This window comes from Hyaena hyaena, unplaced genomic scaffold (genome assembly GCF_003009895.1).
Source record: "Hyaena hyaena isolate Hyena2069 unplaced genomic scaffold, ASM300989v1 scaffold_374, whole genome shotgun sequence".
NCBI classification, from domain to species: Eukaryota; Metazoa; Chordata; class Mammalia; order Carnivora; family Hyaenidae; genus Hyaena; species Hyaena hyaena.
The window spans coordinates 897,040-917,399 of NW_024081007.1; the positions used below are offsets into that span (position 1 = coordinate 897,040).

General features: G+C 38.5%; 1 protein-coding gene across 1 annotated transcript in view; it reads left to right on the plus strand.

Annotated features, from left to right (window-relative positions):
- EPRS1 (glutamyl-prolyl-tRNA synthetase 1) overlaps positions 1–20,360 on the plus strand; it is a 72,130-nt gene that overhangs the window by 36,236 nt on the left and 15,534 nt on the right. The window contains exons 17-23 of the mRNA XM_039250605.1: positions 1,768–1,885; positions 6,642–6,998; positions 14,539–14,772; positions 15,804–16,066; positions 18,150–18,201; positions 18,645–18,854; positions 19,247–19,319. Of these exons, the coding sequence (XP_039106536.1) occupies positions 1,768–1,885; positions 6,642–6,998; positions 14,539–14,772; positions 15,804–16,066; positions 18,150–18,201; positions 18,645–18,854; positions 19,247–19,319 (1,307 nt within the window). The remainder of the gene's footprint in view (positions 1–1,767; positions 1,886–6,641; positions 6,999–14,538; positions 14,773–15,803; positions 16,067–18,149; positions 18,202–18,644; positions 18,855–19,246; positions 19,320–20,360) is intronic.

Sequence of the window (20,360 nt, forward strand, 5' to 3'; positions counted from 1 at the left end):
GAATTTTAACAAATGTGCTGGATCTTTGGCCGCATGCGAAAGAGTGAAGTTGGACCTCACTCCATCTGCAAAAATTAAGTATGGATCAAAGATCTAAATGTCAGAGCTAAAACTACAAAACACTTAGGAGAAACATTAAGTGTAAATCTTTATACCTTAGCAATGCTTTCTTAAGTAAGACACCTAAAGTACAAGCAACCAAAGAAAATATACATAGATTGGAGTGTATCAAAATCAAAAAATTTTGTGCTTCAAAGGATGCCTTCAAGGAAGTGAAAAAACCCACAGAATGGGAGAAAAATGTTTGCATGTATATCTTATAAGGGACTTGTATACAGAATAAATGAAGATTTCTTATAACTCATAAAAACAAATTAAAAATGGACAAAGGATTTGAATAGACATTTCTCCAGAGTGGGTATACGAATGATCAGTCAGCACCTGAAAAGATGTTCAGTATCGCTAGTCTTTAGGGAAACGCAGGTCTAGGCTATAATGAGGTATCACTCCATATGTACTGGGATGACTGGAATCACAAAGACAGTAACGATTGGTTGAGGATGTGGAAAAATTGGAACCCTCATACACTGCTGATAGAATTATAAACTGTGAGATGATGTAGTGCTTTGAAAACAGTGTGGCAGTTCCTCAGAAAGTTAAACATAGAGTTAAACCATTTGACCCAGCAATTTCATCCTGGCTCTGTCCTCTAGAAAATTAATAACATGGTCATAAAAAAGCTTTGACAGGAAGGCACAGAGTAGCCTCATTCCTAAGAGCTAAAAGTTACAAACAACTCAAATGGTCCTTAGCTGATGAGCGGATAAACAAAATGAGGTATGCTCATACAAGAGAGTATTATTCCGTCCCGAACATAATGAGGTACCGGTTCATGGTGTAACATGCATGAACCTTTAAACATATGCTAAGTGAATGAAGCTAGTTACAGCGGACCACATATTGTGTGATTCCATTTAAAGAAAATACAAGAATAGACAAATCCATAGAAACAAATTAGTCATTGCCAGATGCTAGAGGAATGGGGGACCAGAAAGTGGTAGATAAAGTGCACAAAACTTCTTTTTGGGGGTAATGTAAATGTTTTAAAATTAGAGGGTGGTGATGTTGCACAGTTTTATATAATCATTGAATTGTACATTCAAAGGCTGAATTTTTTGTGGGTATATGAATAATATCTCAGTAAGACTATTACTTAAAAACATTACAGAGATACAGGATCCTATTGTTAACTGAATTCTTTTTGTTTTTACTCGAGCTCTTACTACAAAATATAAAGAAATCATTTGCTAATGAATAGTCTCAGGGGCAGTGGATTTTACTAATCACTGTACCTTTTAGAATTGAGAAATTATTATAAATGTACAGAAGTTCTTCTGTTTATAAGCAGATGAGGTGTGATATATAGACACACTTGCTCTAAATCAAGATTGAGACCATTTCCATCCACTAGTGCCATTTCTGGTGACAGGCAGAGTAGCTTTTGTCCACGAGTTAGCACATTTATATCTATAAAAAGTTCTTAAGTTGGAAGCATGCACTTAGATCTGTGAATTTTTTTGTGTTATTTATTGGTTTTAAACTACTCTGAAGAGCTTCTGATTTGAATAATAAGAGAATGGAGTGTTTTACACTTTGAAAAACGTTAATATGGATGGTACCATTGAATTAATCTAGGAATTCAGTTTTAATTGAGGTAAGATAATTTTGTTCATATAAACTTTTTCTGACCCTCTGTTTTCTCTTTAGTCCATATAGCTGCAAAGAAGCCCCATGTGTTTTGATATATATTCCAGATGGGCACACAAAGGAAATGCCAACTGCTGGGTCCAAGGAAAAGACCAAGGTAGAAGCAACAAAAAATGAGGTAAATATTGGCTTTTTTGGATATGTCTCTAGCCAATGATATTTTTGCCCCAGGGTTAGAATCTGTTCTTTAAGTAATCTCTACAGTTCAATGTGGGACTCAAACTCCTAACCCTGAGATCAAGAACATGGCTCCACCAATTCAATCAGCCAGGTGCCCCGAATCCTTTTCTTTTCTCACCTTTTTTTTTTTTTTGAGAAGAGCTTACCTACCAGTGGGGGAAGGGCAGAGAGAGAATCAAGTAGGCCCCACCCCCAGTGTGGAGCCTGGCACGGGGCCCCTGTCTCATAACCATGAGATGATGACCTGAGCTGAAATCAAGAGCCAGACGCTCAACCCACTGAGCCACCCAGGCGCCCCTCCTTTTTATTTAATAGCCTATCTCCTTTAGGATCATTGTGTAGAGCTGAAGAGTACTTGGAAGACCACCTGTTCTTATTCATTTTACACATGAAAAGTAAGGGAAAAATTCCTTGCCCAAGATAACAGAAGTTGTTATTGACAGAGTCAGGACAGTGGCCTGGTTTTATGGTTCTCTGTCTGTACTTTTCTGTCAGACTCCAGTGCCTCAGAGGAGAGCTCCTGATAGACTGAGGTTCGGAAAAGAGACCATGGGTAGGAGCTGCCATGTTGTGGGCGATAAGTTTCTTTCTTGAACCTTGGACTCAGATTGGATACTGCCATGCTAATTTACCGTTCACAATAATTTCCCTGTGGTGATTGATTTTAACATAGCAGTTGTGGGAAATTTAGTTTTGCAAAGATATGACATCATTTAAAGAAATGTAGCATACTGTAATGTTAAAACTGAGCCACCTTGAGCTTGTATTACATGCAAACTACAAATATGTAGCGTTTGACAGATGCTGGGTATGTTGCTCTATTTACCTCAAGTATATAAAATACTTTGTGCCACCCTGGAGCACCTTGATACGTAGTTTGGGATCCATTGATGTTGGCAATTGGGTAAACATTGATGATTTAGCATCAGTGTTATTTTTGAATAAGATATTTTGGAGGGTGGATTGGAAGTAGGATTCAAAGATGTTATAAGTGACCAGGAAGCCAGAGGGTGAGAGCATGGAGGATATAAATTAAGGTATGAATTCAGGAAGTAGAATTGTTAAGACAGCAACTTCTAATTTTGTTTGGTTGACAAGGTAATGAATAAATAACCTGAGTTAGGGAAGACAGATGTGAGTTTGAAACTATTTACAGTGAAGATGTCCTGACATGAACTTTTAATTTACACAAATTAAATACTGCGGGATCTCAGCCAAAAGAAAATTAAAGAAAGAAAAATAAGAATTTTTACAGGGCAGTATCTATGTTCTTTTTTGTAGAAGTATGTACTAGCAGTTCTCAGACTTTTTAGTCTCAAAACACTTTACATTCTTAAAACTGAACCCCTGTTGTTTATGTGGGTTACATTAGTATTTGCTACACTAAAAAATGAAATTGACAAGTTTTTAAAGAACTTATTCATTTTAAAATGGCAATAATAAACCCAATTATATGTTTATATAAATAACACTTTTTATGAAAAATAACTGTTTTCCAAAACAAAAGTTTGAATTAGAATGGTGTAGTTTTTGCACTTTTATCTTATTTACTTGTTTTTAGATGTTTCTTTTTTATTTTTGAGAGAGAGCATGTATGTGCACAATTGGGGGAGGGGCAGAGATGGAGGGAGAGAGAGAATTCTTAGCAGGCTCCGTGCTGTCAGCACAGAGCCCAATGCAGAGCTCTATCCCACGACCGTGCAATCAGATGTTGGATGCTTAACTCACTGAGCCACCCACGTGCCCCAGCACTTTTAAAAATACCTCTTTAATGTCTGATTTAACATCTTCGAAGAAACTGCACTGTACGCTCATGAAGGGCTGACTCAGAATGACAGACTACATGTTAGTTGTGTCATAAAAATAACTGTGGGCTCGTAGCCCTCCTTTGAAAGGGTCTCAGAAATCCTCTGGGTTCAGGGTGCCTGGGTGGCTCAGTCAGTTAAGTGTTCACTTTGGCTCAGGCCATGGTCTCACGGTTTGTGGGTTCAAGCTCCGTGATGCTCTGCACTGACAGTGGGATTGCCTCTCTTCCCCTCTCAAGGTCCTTCCCAGCTTGTGCTCTTTCAAAAGTAAACAGTAAAAGAAAAAAAAAAGAAAAGAGAAAGAAATCCTCTGGGTTCTAGAGAGCACACTTTGAGCACCACTAGTATCTGTGATGAAATAAACATGAACTGGGAAATGTGACTACGCATTCCCTCAGTGGTCCCCGTTTCTACCTGTTCTTCTCACCTTTCACGTGTCCTGTAAAGATGCTAGTGTTATGCTTTAAGTTTATGTATTTTTTATTTTCAAAATTTTATATAAATGTTAGTTAATTAGCATATAGTGTAATACTGGTTTCAGAAATTTGTTTTACCTGAAAAACTTTATGTTTTGTAAAATGGCATACTAAAAATAATACGGCTGCTTTATTAGGGAAAATAGAGTTGGCGCAAAACACTAAGAACTTGTACATCTCATGTAGTTTCAGTCAAGTGGTGACTGGTTAGCAGTCATCGAAGGCTCAGCTAGACTGGACATCCACAGTGGCTCACCCAGGGGAAGTGTCGAATGAAAGAGCTACAAGTGACCTCTTTAGCCTGGTAGTGTCAGGGGACTGAGACTTTGTATGTGACAGCTCCAGGCTCCAAAAGTGAATGTCCAATAGTCACGGTGGAAACACCATTGCCTTTTATGATTTAACTTTGAAAATCTCACATAGTATCATTTCTCTGGTTCTCTGTTGGTCCGAGCACTCATGAGCTTGCCCACATTCAAGGGGAGGGGACATAGACTCCTCCTCTTGATGGAGGGAGTGTCAGAAACTTTGTGGATATGCTTTGGAACCTGCACAGACCCTCAGAAATTCAAGAACAGTTGATTAGCATTGGTATCCAGCATAGCAGTCAGGCATTGTTTGCAGCCTTAAATCTTAAGGCTAATGCTCTGTCTTTAATCCGTAGCTTTGAGGGTGTTTGCCTCTAATAGAGATCAGTATCATCAGAAATAAAGTCTGACTCAGCATGGACCCTCTTCTTCTTTTTTTTTTTTTTTTTTTTTTTTTTTTTTTTTTGGTCTTGTTTTGTTTTTAAGCTCAGGAGGTTAGCTTTCTGAAATTTCTTCATTTACATGTGCACCTTCATTTGATGGCTTAATGTTATGGTAAAGAATGTTTTTGAAGTACCACCTGCCCTCAAGGAAGCCACTTCTAAAGCTTTCTCTTTTAATTGGGAGAAAGCCTTTTCCTGAATGCTTCTTTGTCTGGCATAAAACATGAACACACTGGGAGAAATCACCACCAGGTGGTGTGATTTTTCAGTGTTACCCTTTTATTTCCCTATTTACAAGCATGAGTGAGTCAGTTCATGGTATCAAAAATAAGTATAATGGAAGAGAATATATATTTTTGACACAGAATGGCTCCCTTCATTGTATTTTTTCTTTACTGTGTAATAGGGATTTATATGCGTATATTAACAGTTACGGTTGTATATTTTGAAGGAGTAGTTTTGAGTGTATGTGGGTTTTTTTTTTTAAGGTTTTATTATTTTTTTTAAGTAACCTCTACACCCAGTGTTTGACCCCAAGATTAAGAGTCACATGCTCTACCCACTGAGCCAGCCAGGTGCCCTAAGTATATGTGGTTTTTGACTCACATGCTAATCTCAGAACTTAACCCCATGTTAAATGCATGTAGCATTTAGCTCTGATGTAGCTTAAGGTGCCTCTTAGCTGTCTAGGTAAAGATGTCTTAAAGACCATCCAGAATTGCTGGGTTTGGGGCCAGGACAGAGTTCTGGACTAGAGATGAAACAATTTGGAGTTCATGCACATGACTCATGAATGTGGGTGAGATTCTGAAAAGTTAAGTGGAAGACCATTAAAGAAAAAAAGTCATGGGGAAGGTATGATGTGAGCTGGGTTTTAAATTTGGAAGGATTTCAGTAGGGTGGAAAGCATCCTAGGCAGAAGGAAAGTATGATATTGAGAGTAAAAATGGCATAGTTATTCACCACCCAGAGATCATTTCAGTAAACATATCTCTAGGCTGATTGCGTATACTTATATATAACCATTTGCCCACAAATATATAATTTTCTATAAATGGAATTGTTTCACAGTACGGAGTTAAATTTGTATCACAATATTTTGTGGAAGTCTTCCTTGTCAACAAGCTAGATATTGTCTCCTCTTTTAAAAAATTAATATTAATAACACCTAAAACTTACGGATACTCGCTTTTTCTCAGCCTTTGTAACTAAAAGCTTTACACGGATTTATTACCTTTTATTTTCCCATCACACTGATGGGTTCAATACAGTTATTCCTCTCTTATAGTTAAAACCAGAAACAGCTTATGTAAGTAATTCAGGGTCTCACAGCTAGTATTTGGTAGAACAATGATTTATTCTCCGATATATTGGATGTGTCGCAATTTCTTTAAACCTCTGACGGTAAAGATTTAGGTTACTTTCAGTTTTTTACTGTAATACAAATGCTCCAGTGAATATCCATGTACCTCTGTGTTTGTTTACTTCTGTCATTTTTCATTAAGATAAATCGTTAGGAATGAGATTGTTTACTTAAACTTTTTAGGGGATTAAAACTTAAAAATTTTTTAGCATGGCATGTTAGAAGACAGTGTGTACAATTTTATGGGAAGACGATTGACATGAATTAACTATTTCACTGTTGGTTTTCTGCCTTTGTAGCCAGCTACTCCTTTTAAGGAAAGACCAGGTCCTTCTTTGGATAATACTTCTGCTACATTTGAGGATTCCTTGGTCCTTTACAACAGAGTGGCCGCTCAAGGGGATGTGGTTCGTGAATTAAAAGCCAAGAAAGCAGCAAAGGAAGATATAGATGCAGCTGTAAAGCAACTTTTGGCCTTGAAAGCTGAATATAAGGAGAAAACTGGCCATGAGTACAAGCCTGGAAATCCTGCCGCAGCAGTACAGAAAGTTTCTTCTGTATCAGCAGCAGGGCCTCTGGAAAGTAAATCTCTATATGATGAAGTGGCTGCACAAGGAGAGGTGGTTCGTAAGCTGAAAGCTGAAAAGGCCCCCAAGGTCAGTAGGCTGGAATGAGTGGAGACAGCATTGTGAGGAAGCTCATGAACTCAGAAGGGTTAGGATGGTTGCATCTCCTCTTCTTTGAAGACATGTTGTTTATGGACTGTCTGCTTGAATATTTTGGCGGAACAGTTAACACTTAACTGTTGCCTCCTGCTGTGTCCCAAGCTCTGGAGATACTAGCAAGAAGCAGCTCATCTTGTAGTTGGGGGAGGGTGTCGTGGGAGGGTGTGGGGGAGGAAGCATGCACACTGTATCCCATGTGATGTGACTGAAGTCCTGGATGATGTGTAAACTGCTCTCAGAAGTGTTCATGGTTATAAGAGGCAAGGGAAGGAAGAAAGAGTTCATAAAGGATATTTGTAATAGTCCTGAGGTAGAGGAAGCCCTTTATGGATGAACAAAGTTCAGGGAAGGTGCTCTTTAAGTGTAGATCTGTGGTTCTCTAGCTTCACTGTACATCAGAATTACTAGAGAGCTTTCTAAAACACCGAGTGCCAGGTCCTACCTCATGAATTTCTGAGTATGCAGAGAATGTGCATTTGTAGAAGGTTGTCCAGGGGATGCTCATGCTGCTGGCCTGGGGCCAGGTATGGAAGACACGGACCAGAAGAGGCAGAGAGGTATGAGGTTCAAGGTGTATTCAGGGAGTAATGGGTTGTCCACAGGTTTGTTTGTTTTTTATTTTTTTTTTTTAACATTTATTTATTCTTGAGACAGAGAGACAGCGCAAGCAGGGGAGGGGCAGAGAGAGAGGGAGACCCAGAATCTAAAACAGGCTCCAGGCTTTGAGCTGTCAGCACAGAGCCTGATGCAGGGCTCGAACCCATGGACCTGAAGATGATGACCTGAGCCAAAGTCGGACGCTTAACCGACTGAGCCACCCCAGCACCCCCACAGGTTTTTGACCAGTGACTGTTTCTCATTCTTCTGAGGGGAACACTAAAGTAATACTAAGTTTTGACTAAAGTATACATTTTATTCTTGTTTTAATGATAACTTTAGGCAAAACATTTAGCCAAATGGGTGGTAGCACTGCTTGTGGAACAGGATTGTTTGCTGGAAGAGACGAAAGGAATGGCGTCTGTGATAAAAAAGGGCCGTATTTAATAATCAGGATGTATAGTTCTGTTTGAACAGTAGTGTAGTTTTAAAACACGACTAAATGAGTAGTGCTATAACTGGATATTATTCATAAACTTCACGTTTCATAAACTATAAAGTTTATATAACTCATAAACTTCAAGAATTGTAGACTCCGGGCTGTAACGAGAACACAGAGAGGTGTGGTGAACCCTTGAACTTGACTTCTGTGACTGGAGGGGATTTGTCGTCCCATCAGTGTCCTGGGCTTTGGTTGGAGAAGAATGGAAGAGTTCTTCCGTCTCCCGTGACAGTTGCTAACTGTGCCCCTAAGATTTGTTCTTTCGTTGACATGTGGCCTCTGCTGAGGAGAAAAGATGCTGCAGGGAGAGCTTAGGGTTTCAGTCCAGAAGTTACTGTTTTTGTCTGTTGTGAAGTGTGAGAAATCTCTTCTCTTTTCTCTTTAGTGAGCCTGTTGGAAGTCTGGCAGAGCTATGATGACCTTAAAATAGCTCTGCTTCTAGGAATAAAGCCTGTAGCTTAGGATATAAATCCTTGATATTTCCTACCCTTTGGCAAGGTGAGGAGTATTTTCCACTCTGTACATGACCCACTCTATAGATCAGACAAAAGCTATGGACCCCTCTCTAGATATAATTTGAGGGGAAGAGCTTTGGTTTTAAATTCCTTCATTCTGAGTAGAGTACATTGAGATTCTGTGCTGATTCTTGGCCAGCTAATTACGTCTGGGTAGTAACAGCAGCAGCCATTATACGTAGGGCAGCAGCCAACTACACCCCCCATCTCGTTGGGTTAATGGATTATGTCATACTTTCCTAAAACAGCATTTTCAAGCTTATGAAAAGGTTACCCATTTTTTATGGGTAAAAAATATCTAAATTTCTATGGTGGTTAGGCAGATACTTTTACTACATGCTTTTTGATAATGATGAATGATACTGAAATGAAGCTGACTTTAGTTTGACCATGTTTTATTGAATGCTTAAAATGCACCATATCAGTGTTTCAAAATCCTGCTTATGTTTTTTCTTCTCTAAATGCTAACAGTAGTACATAGTGCTTTCTCCTGTTCCAGACAATCAGTCCAGTTACTAGGAATGGAAGGTGTTATTTAGACTACATCTGGTACTGTGTACTATGCACTGGTGCTATTCTTACACTTAATCTTCCCCAAAGCTGTGTTCAAGAATGTCCAAATAATACTCCCTTTTTTTATTTGTTCATTTTAGCAACCAGTGCGAAACTGGATATGAAAGTAACTTCCTGAAGTTTACACAGCCTGGATTTCAATTTTGCAGTCAGATTCCCAAGTTATTTCCCATTAGATGTGATGGTAGTGGTATATTACATTATGAACACTAAAGAGTTCTGGTTTTACCAGTTTATTAATTTATTAAGCAAGTTTATATGTATTTTACATTAATAACTTGTCTAAGACTCATAACAGTTCCATTTCCTACAAAAGTAGTTCTTCTGCTAAGTCATGTTCAATGCTGAAGTGATAGTTACAAGCTTCAGTTATACTTTTTTCTGTTTGTCCATCCGTCTGTTCTCCTACCCCCCGCCCCGCCCCCCACTTGAGGATCAGGTAGGTAATTCTGTGTAGGAACTTGTAAGCATAAAGGCACAGTATAAGCAAAAGGTAGGCAAGGAATGAAAACTTGGAAGAATCTACCTTCAGTTTCTCCTTCAGGTCCACCTTCTCCTCTTTCTTTCTTCTCCTGCTGGGGAGGTTGTTGCACAACAATAGATCATGCAGATACAGTGCGAGTTGCATATCTGAGAAGACACCAAAGATAAAATAATTCTGAATGCAGAGTTAGTTTCAAATTTGAAGTCTCTTTTCAGATTTGAAGTACTAACTGGTAAAGTTCTAAAGTTATAGTTTCAAAAAATGAAACTTTGATAAATAATAAAACACATTTCTCTAATTTGAAATCTAAATGCAGTTTAAACATGAAATTACAGTGTTGCTTGAAATGGGAGTCAGAAAATGGTAAATTAGAGGCTTTATGGAACACTTACAGCACTTTAAACTGTAGGACCAGGTTTGGCAAACTGGCCTGCACCTGTGTTTTGTAAGTGAAATTTTATTGAGACACAACCATACTTTTTAGTTTACATATTGTCTAAGATCGTTTATGGGGCTAATGGCAGAGTTGAGTAGTTAAAACAGACTCACAAAACTTACAGTATTTTTTTATTGATCCGGCCCTTCATTGGAAAGTCCACTGACCCTTCTCCTAGAGGACAGAGTGTTGAGAACCTTTATAGTAATGACTTTTTTTATTAAAAGATTTTTTTAACATTTATTCATTTTTTTCAAGATAGAGACAGAGTATGAGCCTGGGAGGGGCAGAGAGAGAGGGAGACATAGAATCTGAAGCAGGCTCCAGGCTCTGAGCTGTCAGCACAGAGCCCGACATGGAGCTTGAACTCATGAACCACAAGATTATGACCTCAGCTGAAGCCGGATGCCTAACCGACTGAGTCACTCAGGCACCCCTATAGTAATGACTTTTTTAATTGAAGTAATAAATGGCAGCAAAATCCAGTGATTATCTTGTTAAATAAAAATAACTTAGGGGTGCCTGGGTGGCTCAGTTAGTTGGGTAGCTCAGTTGGCTGAATGTCCGACTTCATCTCTGGTCATGATCTCATGCTTTGTGGGTTCAAGCCCCGTGTCGGTCTCACTGCTGTTGGCACAGAGCCTGCCTTGGGTCCTTTGTCCTCCTTTCTCTCTGCCCTTCCCCTTCCCATGCTCTCTCTCAAAAATAAAATAAGAACTTAAAAAAAAAAAAAACCAATTCACAGTTGTTTCATCTTGTCATTAACAGATTCTTTTCGTCTGATCCTGTCCCAGGGGACAGATGTTGATTGTCTTTTACTTCTGCACTTGTAGCATTTCAGTTCATGGCACCTTGTGTTTTATGCCCCCAGCAGTTCATCTTCCATATTCTACCAATTTGTGTTCTTTGATATTTTACACCACTGTTTGTGGTTTTAAAACCCAAATCATAGAGTATCTGTATTTAGCTTAAGGAAAGGAAAGGAAATCCCATTGTCCTACCCTTTTGTCTGGTAAACAGGCTGTTCAAGGAAACCACTGCCCCTCACCCCTACCCCAAATAGTCTTTTTTTTTTTTTAATTTTTAAAAAATTTTTTAATTTATTTCTGAGAGAGACACACACACACAGAATCCAAAACACACTCCAGGCCCCGAGCTAGCTGTCAGCACAGAGCCTGATGCGGGGTTCGAACCCACGAACTGTGAGATCATGACCTGAGCCGAAGTTGGATGCCCATCCAACTGAGCCACCCAGGTGCCCCCCTACCCCAAATAGTCTTAAGAATTCTGAGGCCAAAAAATAATTGCAGAGGGAGAAAATCAGAAGAAACAAACTCATCTTTTGAGCTTCTTGTTTGGGATTTGTGTGTGGTAGGTTTCTTCTGTATCTGTATTTAGTATTTAATGCAAACTTGCTTTTGCTTTAAGCAAGGATAAATCCATCCATCTTGTGAGACAGCACACTTCACAAGACTGACTACAGCTTAGGGATCTTCTAGGAAAATCTCAGGAGTTTGTATTGATTGATTTGTGTCTGAGAAAAATAGCACATACATCGTGATTTAGGTAAACGAACGAGTAGCTGAACTGAGAAACAGCACAACAGGTGTTCCAACCCAGATTGACTCCAGGCTGGGTCTCCGCTGGGCTGCATTGGCTCCTGGGATTGGGGTTCCATAATTGGGCTATTCCTTGCAGGGTTGGGATTTAAATAGATTTAAATAAAATTTATTTAAGCTAAACATAGAGTTCTAATTAGCTGATTTAGGAAAAAAAGACCTTTCTTTGAAAACCTGTGCACTTTTAGTTCACGAAATCGCCTAGTAGACTTTTTGATAAGGAGAACAGGCTTCATTTCTTCCCCTCCCCAACTTGGGAGAATTCCCGCTTTGGATTATCATCCATCTCTACCTCATCTGCGGACCGTGTTGACTTCTCAGACTCCTGTCTGAAGGTTCCTCGGAAGCGCTCTCGTGTAGGCTTTCCTTTCTCATTCATCTGCACCAGCAGTTATTTACTGAAAACTTTTCATGTTTGTACTGTCATACAGTAGAGAAGTTTAAAATGACATTTGTCCATGAAGAACTTAAAAATGTATCATCAGCACATGCTTTGTAAGGGTATGTGGTTTACTCTTGTATCGAGTAGTGCCATCCAATATCCCTTTGTAAATGCCTCTTATTCCAGAAAACTAGAATATTGAGAGACATTTTTTCCTCATTCTACAAGACATCATCAAGTAAGAATCAAAGATATCTTCTGAAAATGTCATTTTCATGGCATAGTTAGCAGTAGTAAACTGGACATTTAGATCATTGTTTCATACCCTATGGGATGCTTGGCAAACGGTGAGGGTCAAGATCACAGACTCTAGAATAAACCCTAGATTAAATCTCGGCTCTTCTGTCACTCGGTGTGTAACTTTGGGTAAGGTACTTAATTTTTCTAAGCTTTACATCTTTCTTCTATAAAATGAGGAATAAGATGATCCACGTAAAGCACCTAGCATAGTGTGTAGCACGCAGTAAATAAGTAGGCCATTAAATGATAGTGGTGATATTTTTATATTGATAATTTTAATTCAAGAATCTGTAGATACCTTCTAAATCCTCAGATAGAACTGCATAGGGAGTAGTATAATCTCATTGTTTTGAAAAATAACCTGAATAGAAAACTTAGTTACCCACACTATTCCGTTTCTCAGAGGGGATGTAAGTATATATAACTTACTCTGTTTTTATAATATCATGTAATAATGAAGTGACGGACACATTAGAATTTTCTTCTTTATAGTATTTTGAATTGTAATCTTGCCAAACAAGGTTTGTTTTTTCCTTCATGAAGTGTGTGCCATTTGACTTCAGACTCTGGTCAATACTTGCTTAGAGTGGAGATTGGAACTACTTTCAAAGGCCTCTTTTTGTAGAAGTGGTTACAGGAAAGTCCCTTAATTTTTTTCCCATTTTCTTTCTTTAACTGATGGAAGTTTCTTTTTCCTTGGTTGTTTTATGTCTCATTAACTATGTCTTATTTCTTAGGAACAGGTAGATTCTGCTGTCAAAATGCTTTTAATTCCTTTTTTATTTTTAAGTTTATTTATTGATTTTGAGGGAGAGCATGAGCAGAGGGAGAGGGAGAGGAGGAGAATCCCAGGAAGGTTCCGCACCACCAGCATGGAGCCCGACGTGGGGCACAGTCTCATAAGCTGTCAGATCGTGACCTGAGCCAAGACCAAAAGTCAGACACACTTAACTGACTGAGCCACCCAGGTGCCCCAAAATGCTTTTAATTCTAAAGACAGAATGTAAACAAGAGACAGGTCAGGGGTACAACTCCGGTAAGCTTCCTGCTTCTCTTTGTGTGGTTTCTCCTCTTCTCTTTACTCCTTCTGAGTGGCACCTGGTGTGACAGACTCTACTTCAGTAGGCAGCAAAGCATTGTATCATAAGTGAGCTGGACAAGGAAATGTCAGTTGTTGACTCACAGATACAAATTCTTTGAAGGTATCCCAGTGCTCCCTCCCTGTACACCTTTGACCCAGTTGTGGTATTCTTCCTGGCTTCTGTTGGGTTGCTTTTAGCTGTCTGGAGCACTGTTATAATGTAGCCGTGAAACTTGGAGAGGGTAAGTCGGAGGCCTTTTTTCTCTCTGATGCCTTGGCTTCTCAGTGGTATCTTGGTCTGTGCTTAGACAGTACTACCATTCAGGTAAGGTGTCCAGCCTGGGTCCTTTGCCTGTGTTGTCGTCTGCTGGAATCACAAGTGTCTCAGTTGAGCTGAGTGTTTCATTCTTCTTCATTCTGATTGTGTTGGAGTATCAGAGGATAATGTGCATAGGTTAATGTCTGATTAAAACCTCAGCATACCTTCTCATTGTATTATACATTTTTAAGAGAATAATGTAACTATTCTTTAGTTGGGCCCAAACTGGTTTGTCTTAATGCTGTATTTAGTGTTTGTTTAGTAGGCTAATGAAAATAAGGTTTGTATAGCAAAGCCATTGAGCTGATCTTTGTTCTGATTTTATAAATTCAGACTCAACTCTTTATAGACCCAGGGCTTGGACACTGCCAGTTTGCTTGAATATTCTGTTATTTATTTGCTGTTTACATAGGTAAAATGGGAAGTTATGGTACTATATGTATATGTGTGTTTATTTCTATGACTTATATAGGATTATAATTGGATTTATATTTTCAACATTTTTTTTTAGTTTTGATCTTTTATAGTTGAACTCCTTTGTTGCTTGGGTTTCTCCACGATTATAAGAATACTTTGATAGCAGTAAATGATTTCTAATAATCATTGAAATTTTCAGAAATTTCACAAAGTTTCATATAATTTGTTTTTTGTCTTTTATTTTAGGCTAAAGTAAATGAAGCTGTAGAATGCTTACTCTCCCTGAAAGCTCAGTACAAGGAAAAAACTGGGAAGGAGTACATCCCTGGTCAGCCCCCGTTATCTCAAAGTTCAGACTCAAGTCCAGCCAACAACTCCGAGCCTTGGGGTCCAGAAACACCAGAAGCCAAAGTACTTTTTGACAAAGTAGCTTCTCAAGGGGAAGTAGTTCGAAAACTTAAAGCTGAAAAAGCCTCTAAGGTTAGTGGGATATTTAGTTTGTTTTTGTTTTTTACATTATATAGGCTATTTTCTTTGCTTGGAACACTTTCTGGCTCATCAAGTCTATGTTCTGCACATATATTTCAGTTCATGACTTTTGTGTAGTGGGGAAGCCTTCGCTGACCATTTCCCTCCCCAACTAGATTTGACTGGACTTCTCATAAGACTCTGCCTTTCTCTGACATGGTACTTAAACATTCTGTATTTTAGCTGTTGGTTAAATTGTCCGTTTCTCTCTAGGCTGTGAGATCTTGGAGAATGGGGACCTAGACTCTAGGAGTGCCGGGTTCATCGTAGGCCCTTGACGCCTGCTCTTTGTTTTACTCATTCTCCTAAAGCTGACTCAGTCTCAAATGGCAGGTTTTATTTATTTTGAGCTCTGGTGTAGTTTGTGCTAATTATATTCTCTTCATAGAAGTAGGATTTTTTTGGTACAGATTTGTGAGTGGGAAACAGTAAGTCATTATAGGTTTTGAAGTTTAACCAGTAATACAGAAACTTGATTATTGTTATTTTTATGGTTGTGAAATGCTCAACATATGTAGTTTAATGGGTCCTAACAAATTGCAGTGGAGTCCATGTTACATACTAGTGCTTTCTCCTAGAACTTTCTGTGATGGTGGGCATATTGCATAGCAGCTCTGTCTGGTACAGCAGTCACTAACCATGTGTCGCCATTGAAGACTTGAAATGTGGCTGTAGTGACTGAGAAACTGAGTTTCAAATTTTATTTAGTTTAAATTTAAATAGCCATGTGTGGCTAGTGACTACTGTTTGGATAGTACAGTTATAATACTGTTTCTCAGTCCCTCTTTTGCACCGTTCGGTCCCTGTTTATCATATTTTTTTGTTCTCAGCGGTTAGCGTATTTAGTGTTCTCCACCCCTGCCCTATTCCCCTCTGCCTTTACTTGTGTTTTCAAATCTGCTTATGAAGCTTTGGAGATTGGTGCTTAGTCAGTGATTTGAATTAAATATTCTCTTCTCTTTTCCTCTTTTGTTAAATTAAAGGATCAAGTGGATGAGGCTGTCCAAGAACTCCTTCAGCTGAAGGCACAGTACAAATCTCTGACAGGAGTAGAGTATAAGCCTGTCTCTGCCACTGGGGCTGAGGACAAAGATAAGAAAAAGAAAGAAAAAGAAAATAAATCTGAAAAGCAGAATAAGCCTCAGAAGCAAAGTGATGGCCCAAAGAAAGACTCCTTTAAAAACCAAGGAAGTGGGCTGTCGTCAAGCGGAGCAGGAGAAGGGCAAGGGCCTAAGAAACAGACCAGGTAATAAAACATGGAAGCTTTGTTAGAAGTGCAACAAAGCTTTGAATGAATTCAACTGTTATTTTTTTAAAAAACAAATTTTGGTTAGTTTGACCGTCATATGAAGTTGGAGAATGCTGGAGGTATAGCACCAGCAGATGGCTTTGGTCAGCCTTCTGTTTATTTAAGTAGGTAACGGACTCGTTTGCTTGGTTCAGGAATCTCCGAATATAAAAAGTTCAGTGAAGTCTCACTCCTATGCTTGTCTTGTCTTCCCAGTTCTCTTACCACCATAACGAACTGGTAGCCACAGCCAGTCTCTTCTGTAACCACTGACAGGTCATCATTTGGTTACACACAAATTGATTAAAAACAAATATATATAAACGGTCCCTTTTTCCTCCCTTTTAACACAGTTGGTAGCCTGATAGTAGTCATTGTTTTATACCTTAAGCAGACTTTTTGAATGAAAATCTTTTATGGAATGACAACATCATTCTCAGTAGGATTTTAAATGTGGTCAGTTAAATACAAAACAAAGCTATTTTAAAGACAAAACAGTGGCCCAGATGGTGTTTCGGTACGTTCCAGTTCGTAGGAATAGCGTGATGCCCCTGTCTGTAAACCCCATGGCAGAAGAAGAGTGAACTTTGTGCTAACTTCCTTGCCTGGCTTAATAAAAGGGAAAAGCTGTCATTTGCAGTTGCTATTGTAGGATCTTTTGGTTTTAGATTTGTTTAGATGATTTTAAAATTCTGTCTCTTAGCTCTCACATCATACATGCAATGTCTCCTTAAACGAGAATATAGCAGTTGTTTTTCTTGCCTTTTGACAGGGCAGTCAGATTTATAGATTATAAAACAATAGAAGAGAGAACAGAATTTCTCACCTTTTACGTCTTTGTGAAAGGGCTGGGTTTCATGTAGGCATCTTGTTGAGCCATGTCAAAAGTGAAAACAGAGAAGTGAGATAAAAATACTTTAAGATTTTAAGCCAATAAAGCTTTGTTGGCAAACTCTGAAACATAACTACTGGGTGAATTTTCATCTGTGGATCATAAGCCACATTCAAGCTTTTGAATAATTACTGGTGTCCCAAGAAAAGGATGCTCATCTGGAATAGTTTTGGTTGATTGTTTGTTTGTTTGTTTTTTGCAGATCTGACTTATTTTGGAAGCATCTGTGCAACTTTTTTTTTTTTTTTAACATTTATTTATTTTTGAGAGAGAGAGACAGCATGAGCAGGGAGGGGTAGAGAGAGAGACACAAAATCCAAAGCAGGCTTCAGGCTCTGACTGTCTGCACAGAGCCCCACTTGGGACTCCTCAAACCCATGAACCGCGAGATCATGACCTGAGCTGAAGTCAGACACTTAACCAACCAAGCCACACGCAGGCGCCCCTTCAACTTATAGTTACTGCAATTAAAAGAAAAATCTGCAGGGACTCCTGGGTGGCTCAGTCCATTGAGTGTCTGACTCTTTGATTTCTGCTGCGTCATGATCCCAGGGCCATGGGATTGAACCTCTGTCAGGCTCCGTGCAGAGTGTGGAACCTGCTTAAGATTCTCCCTCTGCCCCTCTCCCCAACTCATGTGCTGTGTCCTTAAAATAGAAAAGAAAAATTGTAGACTATATAGGGCTTATATATACTTATCTATGCACACATGTACACACGTAACAGCCATTGTTTTTAATTTCACATGTACTTTCAATGGGACACTGATCTTGCTAATTATAATTTTTTCTGGATTGAGATGGTGAAAGAGTCTTCTTTTTAGTGAGAGAATTCTATGTAAGTAGATTTCTATCTTTATTACAAATACATTGCCTTGTAAAGGACTTTGTAAAAGAGATGTCTGCATTAAAATCATAGCTTTTGTTAGGCTTGACTTTCCCAGTTCTTTGTGGACAGTCCCTTACCACCTTTAAGAGATGGAGAAATTGTTTTCTAGGTTAAAAACTTTTGGGAATGAGTATACAAGAGAGATACATATGGAAATAACTCATACTGAAGAGAAACTAATCTGTTTTGAGGCTCATTTTCATTCAGCCTAAAAGCAATTGATGAATGAAGGGATTTATATTTTATTTTTCATACTTGCAGGTTGGGTCTTGAGGCAAAAAAGGAAGAAAATCTTGCAGATTGGTATTCTCAAGTGAGTATTTATTCACTTGGTTTTTATGTTTTAAATTTCTCAGTTACTTTGTATTTAGGTTCTAAAGTTCAGATACAAAGTAATAATGCGTAATGTCGTTAGTAATACATAGTTTAGTCCTTTAACATGTCCCAGTTTTCAAAGCATGTTCATATAAAGCATTGAATTGAGAAGTAGCTCTATGAGATAGTCATTATTCAATGTGGTTTTTTGTTTGTTTTAATGGTGAGATAAAGGGATTAACCAAAGTCACAAAGATAGTTAACAGGAAAAGCGAGATTGGAATTCAGACCTTAAGAGTTTAGGGCTTGGTGTGTTTCTCAGCATAGAAAAGTCCACTGTACAGCCACAGTGAGAGGATGCATGGTTGTCATTCACTTGGCACTTGTACTGTAGTTTTGGTTTAATTTAGGCTTCATAGACTCTATTTTTCTTCTAAAAAGGTCATCACCAAGTCAGAAATGATTGAATACTATGATGTAAGTGGCTGCTATATTCTTCGTCCCTGGGCATATTCCATTTGGGAATCCATCAAGGACTTTTTCGATGCCGAGATCAAGAAGCTTGGTGTTGAAAACTGCTATTTCCCCATGTTTGTGTCTCAAGGTGCATTAGAGAAAGAGAAGACTCACGTTGCTGACTTTGCTCCTGAGGTAGGTCAGCTCGCCTTATTTATTTTTACAGTTTTCTCATAAACTCCAAGGTGTATCTTCAGTTCACACTTGAAGGGTAACTTAAATGGCAAGTTACAACAACCAGTTTAGATACATATACAGCCAGTTTTAAATATATATATCCACATGCATACATACATACATACATACATATATGTCTGTCTTCAGGACAAGTTACAGTACTGTTTGTTACATTAACTAACTGGCTCTTACTTTTTGCTAAACATTTATAAGGATAGTAAGTATCTACTCTTCTTACCATGAACAGTGGCAATTATTTTAACATGCCTTAATCTCTGTAGCAAAAATTAGAGATTTGCCTCCATTTGTGCTGTTTAAAAAATGTATGGAAAATGATTTTATCTTATTAGGTTGCTTGGGTTACAAGATCTGGCAAAACAGAGCTGGCAGAACCAATTGCTGTTCGTCCTACGAGTGAAACAGGTGAGGATGGGCCTTGGAGCTGGAGGGCACTCACTGGGACCCTAGGAACGACTTCTAGAGTCCACTCTCCGTGTCTGTTCCGTGATCCTTACCATTCTTGTGACAGTACAGAGCTGAATGAATGTTGATAAAGGTGAATGTATAGAAGTTGCTGTTCATCTTAGAATAGACGTTTCTAGAATAGAAAAAATAGAATTTTATTCTGCGTGCAAAATTCATTGCAGAGCTTTTAATCATTAGGATGAAGGTGCTTTTTAAAAAAAAAACAACTCTAATTTTTTTATTTGATGCTATAACTTTTCAGAACTTAACAAGAATTTGCTTCTTGGAATAATTTTTTAATGTTTATTTATTTTGAGAGAGAGAGTACAAGCAGGGGAGGGACAGAGAGAGAGGGAGAGAGAGAATCCCAGGCAGGCTCCTCACTGTCAGTCCAAAGCCCAGCATGGGACCTGAACCCACAGACCGTGAGGTCATGACCTGAGCTGAAATCAAGAGTTGGACGCTTAAGTGACTGAGCCATGCAGGTGCCTCTTTTGGAATTGATTATAAATTTGCAAACACTAATGTTTTATGCCATATTTCTTTAGAAAATTTTACTCATTTTAATATGAACTTTATATTGGTATCGGGTTTTTATAGGTTCCTAAGTGATTTCATTTCCTTGGTGTATTATTCTTAAAGTAGTGAGTGAGGAAGGTGGAGGCAGGTCTCTGTGAGGCCAAGTGGTTTTCCAGAACTTACATGCAGTGAGGAGGATTGCCACTTGGCAATTTTGAGTTTGGGGCCTTATAAGTGTTTTCCAAAGTGATTATCCATCTTTAGAGTGAGGGATTGTTTGCTCTTTATTTCATACTTCTAGTGATACTCTTATATAATATAAGGATGTGTTATTGAAATTATGATACCAGCTGTTTTCAGATAGGCAGAGTTTTATTTTACTAATTATAGGTAGTCGTGAGTATCTATAACAAGACCGCCACCTTCACTTAAATTAGAAATTCATGATAAGTGCTTTCATACTCTGGATAGATGCAATGA